The 16,317-nt window shown below is 34.4% G+C and overlaps 1 protein-coding gene across 1 annotated transcript in view; it reads right to left on the reverse strand.

Annotated features, from left to right (window-relative positions):
- ROCK2 (Rho associated coiled-coil containing protein kinase 2) overlaps positions 1-16,317 on the reverse strand; it is a 158,451-nt gene that overhangs the window by 43,518 nt on the left and 98,616 nt on the right. Inside the window, exons 5-10 of the mRNA XM_049905165.1 lie at positions 11,917-12,177; positions 8,365-8,509; positions 5,603-5,741; positions 3,392-3,483; positions 2,339-2,498; positions 744-804 (exon numbers count right to left, since the gene is read on the reverse strand). Coding sequence (XP_049761122.1) covers positions 744-804; positions 2,339-2,498; positions 3,392-3,483; positions 5,603-5,741; positions 8,365-8,509; positions 11,917-12,177 — 858 coding nt within the window. The remainder of the gene's footprint in view (positions 1-743; positions 805-2,338; positions 2,499-3,391; positions 3,484-5,602; positions 5,742-8,364; positions 8,510-11,916; positions 12,178-16,317) is intronic.

Here is a 16,317-nt window from a genome sequence, read left to right on the forward strand (position 1 = left end):
GCAACTGATGGTCTGTTCCACAGCCAGCCCTGGCCTTGTTCTGACTGATGATTTTGAGCTTTTTCATCACCTCTCTGCACAGATATATTCAATTTGATTCCTGTGCATTCCATCCATCGAAGTCCATGTTTATAGACGCTGTTCATGTTGTTGAAAAAGTATTTGTAATGAAGATGTCGTTGGTCTTGCAAAATTCTATCATGCGATCTTGGTGTCGTTTCTATCACCAAGGCTATATTTTCCAATTACTGATGTCTCTTTCTTTGCAATTTTCGCATTCCAAGCACCAGTAATTATAAACTATAAGAGTCACAAAATAACATGACAGTTCGATAAAATTATCCTTTGTATTACTTCATAAAGAATTTGAATCTCTAATCCATGTACCCTTACAGCTTAGTATCTGTATTCTTTTATAGCACTAAGATTATAAAAATTTCTGACTGGTATTGTACCTGTTTATGAAACTATTCTATCACTTGTGCTATTAAACTAAGAAAAAAGCTTAAAGCCATGTGTAATTCATCTTTTCACTAGTCATTGTGTCTTGCAAAACAACAGTTATCAAATAAATGAATTTTTTCAACATTATGCGAAACCGAATTGCAACCAGCAATGTCACCTAATAATTCAAAAAGTAACATCAAATGAACATGTTCTTCTACATGGGTATTACTAAAATATTTGAACACGTGACTAAAATAACTAAAGTAGTTATTTATACATACTTCATTTATACATACTTCATTTTTCCTTGACTGCACTGAATCATTTTCTCTACAAGATGGAGAATCACTTAACAACCTAAAAGAAACAGGAGGAAGTAAATTATTTTGCATCATGCCATTTTAATCAATTTTTCTCAGTCTCATTCAACCAAGTTATTCTCAGAATTAAAGTTCAACCATGGAGATTTGTCTTCCTTTACATTTCAATGTATTTTAAAGAACACAATACTTTTCCTATAGACATTTATGCCATTTTCAATAATCTGAAATGTTGTCTTTCTTGCCTCTCACTCTTTTCAGCTGATCTAGTCTTTAACTTTGTTAACACTGGAATCACTAAAATAAGTCTTCAACTCGTTTTGAGTTTCTGTAACTATTCTTCTTCCCCTTCTAGAGACATCTTGCTTCTCCTTTCCAAGGATACTATCTCTTGATCTCTTAATGCTTCTACTTAGTATCAGTTTTTCTCTCTCAACTGAATCTTTCCTCACTGCCTAGAACTTGCTTGATTTCTCCTGGTCCTGATCTTTTCATTTTGGTCAGCATTACTATAGTTTTTAAAACACTATCATTATTAGGATGACCAACTCATTCCAATTTGCCTGGGATTTTTCCGTTTTAGCACCTGAAGTCCCATGTCCCAGGAAACCCCTCGGTCCTTGGCAAACTGTGATGGGTAGGCACCCTAATCATTATATATATAAATATACCAAAAGTTTCCCAAATATATGTTTTTCAAATGTCTTTAATGCTTCATTCAACTATTTAACAGCTGTCAGTGGCTCCTTACTGCCTGTCAAATAAAGTCAAAAGTCCTCTAGCATTACATATAAAAACTACATTGCATTTTTCTTCCCTTGAACTCCAACTCCAAACTATGTTCTAATTTTATGTCCAATACTCACTTCATCTGACCAATATTTATTCAATGACCATGTGCCAAGTCCTGTGCTAGAAGCAAGGATTACAGGCAAGATAATCGTAGTCTTAATCAAATCCTCCAAATGGTCACAATACAGTAGCACATATCCTATGCTTGAGCCCTACTGGACTGCACTATTCTGCCTTTATCCCAAAGTTTTGCTTCCACTACTTTCTCTCTCCACAACTCTCCCCTAGTTTCCCCACCTCTCCACCAGTCAAAATCCTTTATCTTTGGATTCAGCTAAATGCTATCTCCTCCCCGAGGTCTTACCTGACGTTTCCTTATCCTTACCCAAAAGAGATGTGACTTTTATTTCTTTTGAAACATCTCAGATATCTTTTGGTACTTTTGTTATGACAAGAATTATTCTACTCTTCTTTATGACTATATAATTATTTTATATCCTTCATTAAACGATAAGACCCTTCAAAGGCAGGTATTTGGTCTTACTCTATATCCCCCAAAGAATATGCAACAGCGCCTTGCATTCATTTGGCAAATTTATAGAACATTAAGAAAATAATGAAATAAAATGAAAAATAACTCTCCTAACAGTCCTTTTGAAAAATCTCAAAATTTAAAACAAATTAACACTTCATCTTCTATAATCTAGAATCTAGAAATAAAGCATCTCTTTATAACTAGATTCTGAAAATAATAAACATTTAACAAATGAATCACATACAAATTTTCTCTATAGTAGGTAAATCCTATAAAAGGCAGCTGATTTCCCACAAAAGCTTTAGGAATTGGAAAGGTTTCTACATCTCCTTTATCATCTTCGATGTCATCAAAATTGCTGCTGTCTATGTCACTGCTGAGTTCAGGTACTACAGGAGCTGCAGCTATTGAAATAAAAGAAATGAATTATTTCATTCATAATCGAAATACAAGATATAAACCACCCATTCCATTTCCCATGATACAGCAATTCTACATACAATAACAGCTGACATATTTTCAAAGAAAATATCATTTCAAAGAATAAAGTTTTTAAGTATTTTATTGCATTAGACCAGTTTTAAACATAGATAAATCAATTAAACAAGGTAGCAATATAATATTGTAGGTGTTAAAATTACAAGCAGCAATACCTTACACATACATTACTTAGAACCTTCAGTTTTCTACATTCTTTAAGTGGAAATATTTCTTACCCTTAATATAAATCAGTGTCAAATACACATAAAGTAAATATGAATTACCATGTAACTCTAATGTTCACCACAGAGTACGGTCACCATAAATAATTAACTATTGATTAATCAGAATTATTTCTCATTCTGAAAATTATCAAGATCCACAAAATTTAACAAATTAAAAAATGTTTAATGCCTATTATGGAAATATTGAGAAATACTGCTAATATATATATTACTTTGTTAAAATTTAAGGAAATATTAGTTATAAATATTGCCACAGAAATGTGAAATGAAATCTCTCAATTTAAAAATGAGTTACCAAAAAAACCAAATCCGTTGCCATCGAGTCGATTCCAACTCATAGCGACCCTATAGGACAGAGTAGAACTGCCCCATACGGTTTCCAAGGAGTGCAGGGTGGATTAGAACTGCTGACCTTTTGGTTAGCGGCCGTAGTTCTTAACCACTATGCTACCAGGGTTTCCAACAATGAGTTAGCATTAAGTATACCAAATATTCTTGCTAATTCAAAAGAGGAGTCAATTTATGAGATTTAAAATGTGATGGAACAGAAATGTTTAAATTTACTGACTTACTTTCTCTTATGTTATCCCAATTCCATTGATCATTCTTAAAGAAATGATGCTGCTTGATTTCTTCTACCCCATTTCTCCCAAGTCGTACCTCCCTAAACAAATGCAGTTAAAGGTTGTATTATAAAAAATAAGATTATGAAAAAATACATATAACTCTCACCTTAACAAATAAAAATAAGGATCGCAAACAAACCTGGGATATTTTTATAAAAAGCTTCAGCTTAAATGTTTCTCAAAAATAAGCAGTCCCAATTTCACAGTATGTGATATCATTAGTTAGATTAAGAAGACTGTGATGTACAGGTAATTACCATGGAAAGTGAAATCTATTTCCACCCACAGTTTGTGTCCAAAAAAAGTACACATAAAAGACTTTAAATAAAAAATTATCTATATGTGCCATAACCACATGACCAACTTTAGGGCATAAACGATTAGAAGTCTAACTTTTGGCACAGAAGAGTTATTTAAAACCTCTCTAATAAAAAATTCTAAAAATCTCTCTTGTTCTTTAAAAAAAAAAACTCATTATGTTTGAAACTTTCCATATTTACTCTGATAAATTATATCTATGTATCTGTATATTAAAATGGTCATTCTGAATACAAGAAAAACATTACTAAGAATTCCACATTTTGACCTTGTGAGTCTTCTATGAAGATTGTACAGAAATAGAGACCATCTGTTTTATATATACCCCTGGGGCTATGTTTAATATAAACAGGAAAACCTGTAGATGTTAGAGGGAAGTGCTCCTGGCCACATTTATGGCATTACATTACTTTCAAAACATCGGTTCTCCACCTACAATCATTCCTAAGGCTGTTTCCCTCCTAAAAAATTGTTAAAGCAAACCTTTAATGAATAATAGCCCTTTCACTAACGGACACAACAACCTGTTTTATAATCTGCCATTCAGCACAAATTTTGATTTTATAGTACCACCCTTCCATCTTTTCTCCAAAAGCAAACATTATACAAGTTTTGTTTTGAGTTTAACGGCATATATTGTTCATTTAGTCTACAAATTATTGATAAACATATAAAAATGGTTAGCTTTTCTAAAGAAGAAAGATAAAGTAACTTTTCTTTCCTCAGAGGGGAAAAAAAAAACTTGTAATATTCAATTTGATTAGAGTGAGGAAAACGATAACTGTTAATAGAAACATACACTGGTGTAACTTCTCTGGGGGTCAATTATGCAACATCAATCAATTTTAAAAAGTGCATCCCGGAATTCCATCTTAAAGATTTAACCTTATAAAAATTGTACAAAGATGAATATATGGCAATATCCACTACAGTACTGTTTACAACAACTGGCTGACAAACAATATGGTGCACTAAGAACTATGGTATTTCAGAACTAGAAATGCCCTCAGTTCTCTAATCTGATTCCATCGTTTTATGGGTGATTAAAATCTGTTCCCAGAAGATTAAACAATTTTCCAAAAGTCCTCTGATATAATAACTCCTATCACAAACATAAAATGGGAAATTGGAAAAGAACTGAATAGAAAGGCCATGGAATAAAAACTGAATAGCTTTCAAGTTTTTCTTTTGGAGGTAGGTTTTCACAATCTTGTTCTCTACTTTGTTTTAAAAAAATGTAAAATTTCCAGATCAGACTCACTAATATTCAAATGTAAATAAAAAAGGGTTGGGAAAGAAGCATCCCCAAGTCAAACCCAAATAATTTTTAGGATTAAAATCTAATGTAATCAACGTCACGGAACAGTATGTGTAGAAATTGTTGAAGAGGAATTTGAATCGCTGAAAACACAGTAAAATATTTAAAAAAAAAAAAAGATTAAAATCTATTGAGTATTTATCTGTACTACGGCACTGGGTTCTTTATCCCATCAAAAGTTAATCAAGAGTAATATGGACTGACCACTTCAAATGGTAAAAAGTGAATAATACAAATGTATTTCTCTCAAGTGCATTACTTTATCAAGTTCTGCTTTTCTCTTTTAGACATGAGGGTTAAGGTTACAGTTACATTACAGTTGGGCTACACACACAAAATGACGAGCATAACCCAAGACCAGGCATAGCAGTAGGAAAAAGTTAACCCAGAGTTAACTACAACTTGAATAATGAAAGAAAGAAACTGATTCATTTCATAGGTAAATAAGAGTTAAGCATGCTTTCATTTCTACAATTTATAAGGAAAAGGGCTTCTCTACAAAGAAAATGAACATGCATTACCTATCTGTTAAGAAGGCACAGATGAGATTCTTCGCATGTTTAGAAATTTCTGCATCTTCAGGGAAACACAGTGAGTTTTTATGATCCATAATTTTGCTATATGTTCCTACAAGTGAATCTGCATAAAATGGAGTATCCCCTAAAATTCCAAGAGGGAAGATATCAAGTGTAAGAAAATTCAAATTAGGTACTTTTCACCTAGTAGTTAAATATATTCTTTAAATTTGTCTCAAGGATAAAAATGAATGAACGGTCTGTAGACAAGGAGTTCAAGTCAAAACACACACACACCAAGATTATATTATTTTAACCACACTATTGACCCATCAATCATTAAAAGCAAAATAACAGCAATGCTAACTCTAGTTTTTTTTTTTTTTTTAAGGGAACAATTTACTGAAAAATTCAAGAGAAAGATTACTAAGTGGAGTCCTAGAATGCCTGAGCTGGGCCAGCCTACTGACACTACTCTCTAGAGCAGGAGCCACTAGCCACATGTAGTAACTGAAATTAAACTCATTAAAATGAAAAGTTCAGTTCATTAATCACACTAGCCACATTCAAAGTGCTCGATGTACTTAGCAGCTACTGTACTGAGCATCACAGATATAAATCATTATCATTCATCATAGCCTGGACAGTGCCACTCTAAGAGTTAGCCAGTCTATCATTTTACTTATGAGAAAGCTCGGTCCAGACATGACATATGACTTGCCTAAGATGACACATAACTAGAGTCGAAACGGGCAAAAATTTGTTTCTCAATAAACCCATTGCTGTTAAGTCAGTTCCAACTCATAGTGACCCTTTAGGACAGAACAGAACTGCCCCACTGGGTTTCCAGGGTTGTAGTCTTTATGGAAGCAGACTGCCACATCTTTCTTCCACAGAACAGCTGGCGGGTTCAAACCACCAATCTTTCAGCTAGAAGCTGAGCACTTAACCACTGTGCCACCAGGGCTCCTTTGTTTCTCAACACTGCTGACTAATGGGTGACAAAGAGGCACTAAAGCAAGTACAAAGACAAAAAAAGTTGAAGGCAGTATTATGGCCAGTAGTCATTTAAAACCACAAAGGTTTAAAGACCCTGCTGGTATGCCTCAACTGCAAGCAGTTTCAGCACAAGCCAGGCTTCCCCAATTCAGCCAATGATTCAAAACTTCAAATGGTGTATTCAGGTAGTTAATACTGCAAATTATTGCCATTCAAATTTACTAAATTCAGTTCTGAGAGTAGAAAACAGTAGCAGGAATTTAAATGGCCTCTTCAAATGAGCCAAATTATTTACTCCAAAGTACATTATTCTCTGAATCTCTAGAAGTAGAGTCTAGGCAAATAAGAGATTATATTGTATTTTCGAAAAGTTTACAAGACAGAATCCAAGGCATCATTAGATTAGGCCAGAGGTGAGGAGAATAGACAGCAACCTGGGAACACATGATGTATATGTACAAAGAGACCCATTACAAAGGTCCAAAACAAAAGAGAACATACTATTGACATGAGAGTAAGCATAACAAGATCTACATTTACAAAAGAGCGATTGACGTTTTATGCCACACAAAAAGTTCCATGACTATTATTTAAATTTGGGATGTGCCAAAAATTTCTGGGCTTGTTTTAACCAATAAACATATTCTATTATCATACTATAGATTTATCAATTTTAGGACTATCCGGAAAATAAATTTTCCAATTTTTTAAAAAATATTTTCTCAACTAAAGTCATCCATACAACATCATTAACCTTACCATTCTTGCCTCAAAAAGTAGATTTAGCTACACCTTCTTTGCTCATTCCCAAGTCATGTAATTCAGTCACTGGCTTCTCAGCCAGAAGGTATCTTTGTGACCTTAGTTCTTGGAATAGGAAATCTTAGGAATGAAATATATGATGTAAAGAATAATTTTGAAACACCTGACCTTTCCAAATTGTGATTTGGTCAAAATAGAAGATCTTATTATTACATTTGCCTGAGTTTTCTAAAAACTGAATTACTATAAAACATATTTATCTTGGTAGTCAAATGCTCCATAAGTCTATTTATGACTCATTTCAGTGGAATTACAAACCAAATATTTATATGAGAAGTAAGCAGAAGAAATACAGTTTAAAAATTCTATTTGTTTTTGTTGTTAGTTGCCATCAAGTCAATTCCAACTCATGGCGACCCTTTATGTGCAGAGGAGAACTAGTCCATAGGGTTTTCAAGGCTGTTTCCTTTCAGAAGCAGATCATGAGGCCTGTCTTCCAAGGCACCTGTGGATGGTCCAGGGCCACCAACCTTTAGGTTAGTAGTCAAGTGCTTAACTGTTCATACCAGCGATACCGTAATTACGTAAGAGAACTAAAGAGTACTTCTTTATTACTACTGAAACAAATACTAACAGCCTTACATGTAAAGTATTACAGCGAATACTATAGATCAAGAAAATCTTTGAATGGAGGTCCAGTGCAGCTGTAAACTTGCTTCTTGTTCTAATATTTTCTTACCGTAAGAAGGTCTACTGGAGGAATATTTCCTAGCAGTATACTTTGAATTCCTTTTACATTCTACTTAATCACTGTCAAAGTATAAGGCCTGATATTAGTTTCAAATTACAATCTATCCTATCAGAAACTACTAATTGAAAGTTTCCAGAAATTCCACGTCTCCTAGAACACAGGCAATTAATTTCTTCATATTCTCAAATTCTTGACTTAGAATTAAAATGCTATGAGATGGGTTTTTACAAAATAGCAAGTTAAAATATTTACTTACCCACCAGCATCTCAAAAAGGAAAACACCTACAGACCACCAATCACATTCTCGTCCATAGTAACCATCACCCCCTTGTGACTTCAGAACCTCAGGTGATATATAATCAGGTGTTCCGACTGCTGTATCACAATGCACCATGCCTGTCTGGGTAAATAGGAGAGAGAAAGCAAAATAGATCAGTGTAAACATACACACACACCTAAGTCATTTACTATTAGACATATAGTGACTACATGTTGCTACCAAAAGAACTTCACTGCTAACATGGCTTTGGGAGGACAGGTAACAAATGTATTATGAAATACAGAAAAATGTCTGAATTATGAGATTAGGGGCAAATTCCCAACTGTAAAATCCAGCAGGCTTCATCAAAAAAAGAAGGAAAAGGTGGTAAACTCCATGGGAATTCCATATAAATCAATATATTTTCTTAATCTTATACTATGAAGTAGTTACAAGTACAAATCAGGAAGTCTAAAACAGAACAGCAGTTTAGCTTTTTGTCGCTGTTAATAGTCATTCATGTAGCTGTTTGCCTGCCTTTATTTCTCTGCAAGTATTTCACCGATGGGGCTAAGCCTTTATTTCTCTGCAAAGTATTTCACCGATGGGGCTAATACCATGAAGCAGTCTTTTCTCTTCATTTACTTACTGCACCTGACATTTTCTGCCTTTGATGTCAGCAGCCCGATCATTTGCATTTTATATGTAAAATTTCCTGGGACGTTGGTTGTTTTAATTTTGGGCCAGTGGTCTTTGTAATTTTAAAATTACTTCCTAAATTCCATAGGGATATACCATATTTGCTTAGTTATACATTTTTACTTAAAGCACATTTTTATTATATCGCAGTTAAAAAACTAATATGCTGCATTTTAGACAGATTCTGAACCTGAATTTCAAGGAATGATTGTCAAATGGAAAGGGTAAAATCAACGAGACAAAACTATTCCCCACGTCTCTGTGGAGGCTTGTGTGTTTACAATGGTTTAATGTAACTGTTGAGTAGAAACCAGCATTGTCATTATCTGAGACTCCTCTCTAAAGTACACAATGTGGTCTAAGGCACCTGATTCTAAGGAAATTACTAGAGAAAGGAAGGTCTGATATTTCCAAAAGAAAATGAAGCAATTAAGATTACACAGAGCCCTAGATTAGGGCCTGGATAGGGAACTTGGTTCTTTATCCTTCTTATTCTGTCAAAGAAAAACAGGGCTAATAGAGATGTTTAAATTAAAAGATCTTACCAGTTAGAAAACTACATCAAGTTGCATATTTAGAAATATGGAGCTGTGGCATCAATATATTTGGTAAGATGTTAAAAACATCTTTATCTGTGTTTGAAGGTCCCTGAGCGGTACAAAAGGTTTGCACTTGACTACTAAAGGTTGGTGGTTTGAACCCACCCAGTGGCACCACAGACGAAAGGCATGGGAATCTGCTTCTGCAAAGATTATAGCCAAGAAAACCCTATGGAACACATGGGTTGTCACGATTTGGAACTGACTCGACAGCAACAGGTTGTATCCATGTTTCGTTTCAGTGGGCAATAAAACAATCCCTACCTGATTTTTTTTGACAAGGATAAGAACCATTATAATTAGTTGCGTGTGTGTGTGTGTGTGTGTGTGTGCGTGCTCCAAAATCAAATCGCAAGAGTAGTATAGTGCTAAATAATATTCCTTCACCTCTAGCTGTGTCCAAACCTGTAGAGATTTTATAGATTAAATGCCCTTCATTTTCCTTACCTGCACAGTAAAGACACTGTTACTTCCATTTTTCATTAAAAAAAAAAAAAAAACCCGTTGCCATCGAGTCGATTCCAACTCACAGCGACCCTATAGGACAAAGTAGAACTGTCTCATAGGGCTTCCAAGGAACGCCTGCTGGATTCGAACTGCCAGCCTGTTGGTTAGCAGCCATAGCTCTTAACCACTATGCCACCAGGATTTCCAAGGGTATAAAAACTATCAAAATACTACCTAAGTATTATGACCACCTTGGGAAAGGAAGTTCAATATATTTTATAAACATAATTCATGTAAATGTCTTTACCTAAGGGTAAAACTTTACCTAAAGGGTAAAACTTGTGTTAAATATGGAAAATTAATTTAAAAAAAAACCTTTTCATTCCTCAAATTAGCAGAAATAACTCATTGATTTTATTTTTCCAAGTACAGAGCAATTAGAGAATAAAAGCTATTTTAGTTTAAACATAAATTAATAAATTCTGTAGAAGTAATTGAGCAAATGTATACCAGGAAATAAAAGAGTTTAGAGTCTATTAGAAAATTATCTAATACTTCACTCTCACTGTTAATTTCATACTATATTATGCTATACACCACAAGAGGGAGCTATGGGTACAATCAAAAACTCCACCTCCTAAGCACTGATTAATGTATGCAGAACATACTAACGGCACTATGAAGACCAAAGAGGTAAGGGGGTGTTAAGTTTTAGTAAACAGGGCATACAAACCAAAGATAGACAAAAATAGCTCACAGAGTATAGCACAAATTTTGGATAAGCAACAGGACATGATGGCATTATCACAGTGATTAGTCAGTAAGGATTATCAGGGAGAATTTTCTAGATGAGGTTAAATCTGAGCTGAGCTTGGAAGAAGGGACTGCTGATGACAGCAGAGAAATCAATAAAAGTGAATACTACACAAGTGGCATGAATAAATTAAGAGGTAAAGAGAAAATAAAATAAGCTTCACTAAAAAATAAAGGTCTTGGCTAGATTAGCAAAAAATGAGGTTAGCTATATAAGTATACTGGAAGGTTATGAAGACCATATAAAGAATAAGATTCAGTTCACTTGCTACTGATACACATTAACATTTAGAAAATATAACATATGCAAATCACTTCCTAGATTCAATAGAAGAATACAAAAGAAATATAACATGTTCCCTGCCTATCTGGAATTATGATCTGAGAGAAAAGACAAGAAACATAAATCCTGCAACAAAAATAAATCAACATCATACTTAGCTATAAGGTTAATACTACTACCTATTAAACACAATATGAATTGTCTCGATGAGTAAAGTATCACAATAGATGATGTCCCCAAAAGATGTCCCCAAAATTATTCTATGTGGTTGATGCAAATGGGGTGGGTGGGAGGTGGAAACACAGATTTCTTACCTCACCTCTGTTTTTAAAGGAAAAATACATGGAAATGCCGATGTACCTTAGTTTATATTTTGTATCGTACTTCTTTATCTGGGTCATTAGGCACTTGGACTAGTGTCAACTGGTAGCAAATGCTTGTCAACACTCTATAAGGGAACTAATGATTTATGTTATCCATGTTCTTGTTTCTCTTGGAGTCTCCAAAGCTACTAGTAATGTACACCAAAGCTAGCTGAATCATTACTAAAGCAAATGTTTTAATTTGTTTGTTGGTTTTTAATCTCCTTTGGGTTGTTATACAGTTTTGATGTTCTGATTTCAGGTGTTTCTTTAATTTTTGTTGCTCGGGGAAAAAAAAAAAAAAAAACCTTGCTATTCCTTTTTTTTTTCAACTTGCTTACTTACTTCATCCATTTTCATACACGTGCCAAAATCTGCTAATTTTAGATGTCCATGTTTATCCAAGAGCATGTTGTCAGGCTTCACATCTCTGTGTATTAAACCCATGGAGTGTATTGCATCCAGAGCAAGAACAACTTCAGCAGTATAAAATTTGGCCCATTTTTCAGGTACATCATAGTTACTCATAAGGTTTACAAGGTCTCCACCAGGCATGTACTCCATTACCATGTACAGATACCTATCATCTTGAAAGGCACAAAAGAGCTAGAAAACAAAAGGGAAAAGAAAAATTATAAAAACAAAAACACACAAACAGAACAGAAATAAAAAATTATTAATTACTAATGAAAAAGGATAATTATTTCAAAACCAAAAAGGCAAAAATTCACAAAGTCTTCTATTTTAGATTTGGACATGTTTAATGGGAAACATTTATCAGACAAAACATTTATATGTGCACCTTTTCTTCCAAGTACTGTCAAAATATGTGTAAGCGAATCATTTTCCCTCTTAAAGAATACAATATAGGAAACTATTTAAATAGAAGCATTTTGAAAGAAAAACAGAATAGGAATGAGGGACATAAAAGGTAAAAAATGACAAAATGCATAATAGTAAAAAAAAGACTTCTGAAAACAAAATATAATAAAGCTATAGCACCTAACTCATATAGAAGAGAACTGAGGAGGTGGGAGCAGCTTAGAGAAACCTAAAAGGCACCAGAGTTAACAGACAAAAGAAGCGGGAAAAGCTCCATACCACTGGATGAATAATTGGTAGCCACATTTGTAATGGGGCTTTTTCCTCTCTCCTCTTCCCCATCATCTTGCTTAAGATAAGCCACAGGAATAGAAACGCATTATAAAGTTGGTTCCTACATTGAAAATCCTGTTTAACTTTGAATGACAAAAGGAACACTCTAAATAAATGGAGAGACAGTCTATGTTCATGGATCAGAAGGCTCAATATTATCAAGGCAGCAAATCTCCCCAAATTGATCAACAGATTCAATGTAATCGCCATTTAAATCCCAGCAGGTTTTTTCCAGAAATCAACAAGCTGATCTTAAAATTTATATGGAAACGGAAAGGACTAAGAAGAACCAAAACAACCCTGATACAGAACAAAGTAGAAAACAAACAAACGAAAAAAACAAATACGTTGCCCTTAATTCCAACGCATAGCAACCCTACTGGGCAGAGTAGAACTGTTCCATAGTGTTTCCAAGGAGCACCCGGTGGATTCAAACTGTCAACCTTTTATTTTGGTTAGCAGCCATAGCTCTTAACCATTACACCACCAGGGTTTCCTAGGAGGACCTCTATTTCCCAATTTCAAAACTTAACTACAAGGTTACAATAATCAAGAGTATAGGTACTGGCATAAGGACAGATGTATAGACCAATCAAAAAGAAGAATCCAGAAATAAACTTTTACATTTACAGTTAATCAATTTTTTTTTTTTTTTTAAACAAAGATGCCAAGGTAACTTATTGGGGAAAGAATAGCCTTTTTAACACATGGTGCTTGAACACCATTTGTTCATCTAAAATAAACTTAGACCTTACCTCTATACTAAAAAATTAACTCAAAATGTATCACAGACTTAAATTTAAGAGTTAACTTATAAACTTTCAGAAAAACACAAAGGGAAAAAGTTTCATGACTCTGGGTTAGGCAAGATTTCTTAGATACAACATACCAAAAACACAATTGGTAAAATGAAAAACTGATTCCTAGGATTTAACTAAAATTAAATTTTGGGGGCTTCAAAAGACATCACAGACAAAATGAAAAGATAAGCCACTGACTGGAGGAAATATTTGCAAATAATATATCCGATAAAGAACTTGCACCTAAAATATATAAAGAAGGGGAAGTGAGCACAACCGGACCAAAGCAAAAGCAAAGAAGTTTCCTGGACACATCCAAACACTTTGAAGGACAGAGTAGCTGGGGCTGGGGCCTGGGGACCATAGTTTCAGGGGATATCTCAGTCAACTGGCATAACACAGTTTATTAAGAAAATGTTCTACATCTCACCTTGGTGAGTAGTGTCTGAGGTTTTAAGAGCTTGCAAGTAGCCATCTAAGATACATCAACTGCTCCCATCCCACTTAGTACAAAGGAGAATGAAGAAAACCAAAAACACAAGGAAAATACGAGCCCAAAGGACTAAATGACCAAATGAACCAGAGACTCCACCAGCCTGAGACCAAAAGAACTAGATGGTGCCCGGCTACCACCAATGACTGCCCTGACAGGGAACACAACAGAGAATTCTGGACAGAGCAGGAGAAAAATGTAGAACAGAACTCAAACTCATGTAAAAAGCCCAGACTTAACGGTCTGACAGAGACTGACAGAACCCCTGAAATGATGGCCCCCGGACATACTGTTAACCCAGAACTGAAATCATCCCCAAAGCCTATTCTTTAGACAAAGATTAGAATGTACTTCATAGTTCAATTAGATATATAACACCAAATGGGCAGCTCCTGTCCAAAAGGAGGATGAGAAGGCAGAAAGGAATAGGAACTGGTCAAATGGACACAGGGAACCTGGGGTGGAAACGGGAGTGTGCTGTCACATTGTGGGGATTGCGACTAATGTCACAAAACAGTATGTGTATAAATTTTTGAGTGAGAAACTAACTTGAGCTGTAAACTTCCACCTGAAGCACAACAATAAATAATAAATAAAATATATACAGAACTCCTACAACTCAATAATAAGACAAACAACCCAATTTTCAAAAAAGCAAAAGATTTTAACAGGCATTTCACCAAAGACAATAGAGGAATGGTCAATGAGTACATAACAAATTTTTCAGTATCATTAGTCATGAGGGAAATGCAGTTTAAAACTCCAATGAGATGCCACTTTACACCTACCAGAATGGCCATAATGAAAAAGCCAGAAAATGTCAATTGTTGACTAGAATGTGAAGAAACTAGAACCTCACATATGCTAGTAAGAATGCAAAATGGACAGTCACTTTAGAAAAAGTGTTAAGCAATTTCTTAAAAAGTTAAACATAAACGTACCATACAATTCAGCAACACTATACTCCTACCCAAGAGAAATATGTCCACAAAAACTTGTATGCAATTGTTCAGAACAGCATTATTCATAACAGCTAAAAAATGCAAATAATTCAAATGTCCACCGACTGGTAAATGATAAACAAAAATATCCATACAATGGAATACTATTCAACAGTAAAAAGGGATAAAGTATGATACATACTACAATAAAAATGAACTTCAAAAACAGTATGCTAAGAGAAAGAGGCCAGATGCACAAGACACCATATCGTATGATTCTATTTATATGAAATCTATGGAGGCAGAAAATAGATTAGTGGTCATGTGGGGCTGGGAGAAGAACGAGGAATGACTGTAAATGGGTATGAGAGATCATTCTGAGATGGTGAAAATGTTCTAAAATTGGATTGCGGTAATGGTTGCACAACTCTGCAAATCTCCAAAACATTTACTGAATTATATATTTAAAACAGGTGAACTGTATGGTATGGAAATTATACCTCAATAAAGTCACGAAAAATTTAAATGTGCATAATTTAAATTTTAAATGTCTTAAAATTTTAAGTGTAGCTACTGGAAAAGAGACATAGTTTCAATCACAGTAAAGACAATTTAAACATAGCTTATAAATAAGCCATCTAAGAATCAATTTGATCCACAAATAATTTAGCAATGTAGCTTTATTCGTAAGAGACAAAACAACCCAAATATCCATTAACAGATGAATAAACAAATTGTCACATATCCATGCATTGGAATACTACTCAGCAATAAAAAGGAATGAACGATCAATATACCTTACATCATGGATAAATCTCAAACAACTTTGCTGAGTGAAAGAAGCCATATGGGATGGGAGCTAAGTAAGACTATACATTGTAGAAGAAAAAAAATCAATGAATTTAAAGGCATAACAATAAAAACTATACAAAACAAAGCATGGAAGAAAAATAGACTGGGGGTCAGGGGAAGAATAGTTACCAGTAACCTGTAGGACAACATTAAGCAGATAATATATGTGTAACTGTAATCCAAGAAAGGGGCTGGGAGTGACAGCGAAGGAGGTGAGACAGAAAAAATACCTGAAGAAATAATTGCCATAAAATTTCCCAATTTGATGAAATCTATAAATCTATGGTTCTAAGAAGTTCAATTAACACAAAACCAGTTAAAAAGAGCTAATTGAAAAACATTGTGGTATTAGTGGCAAGGACAGACAACTGAATGGAAAACTCTAAAAGAGACTCATGAGCATACGGGCAATTGAATGATAGCAAAGATGGCAATGTAGACAAGGACGAACTACCCAATCAAGCAAGGTGTGCACAGGTGCTCTTGTGCTTACGTACTAACCTGT

The sequence above is a fragment of the Elephas maximus genome, chromosome 12, assembly GCF_024166365.1.
Source record: "Elephas maximus indicus isolate mEleMax1 chromosome 12, mEleMax1 primary haplotype, whole genome shotgun sequence".
Classification (NCBI taxonomy): Eukaryota; Metazoa; Chordata; class Mammalia; order Proboscidea; family Elephantidae; genus Elephas; species Elephas maximus.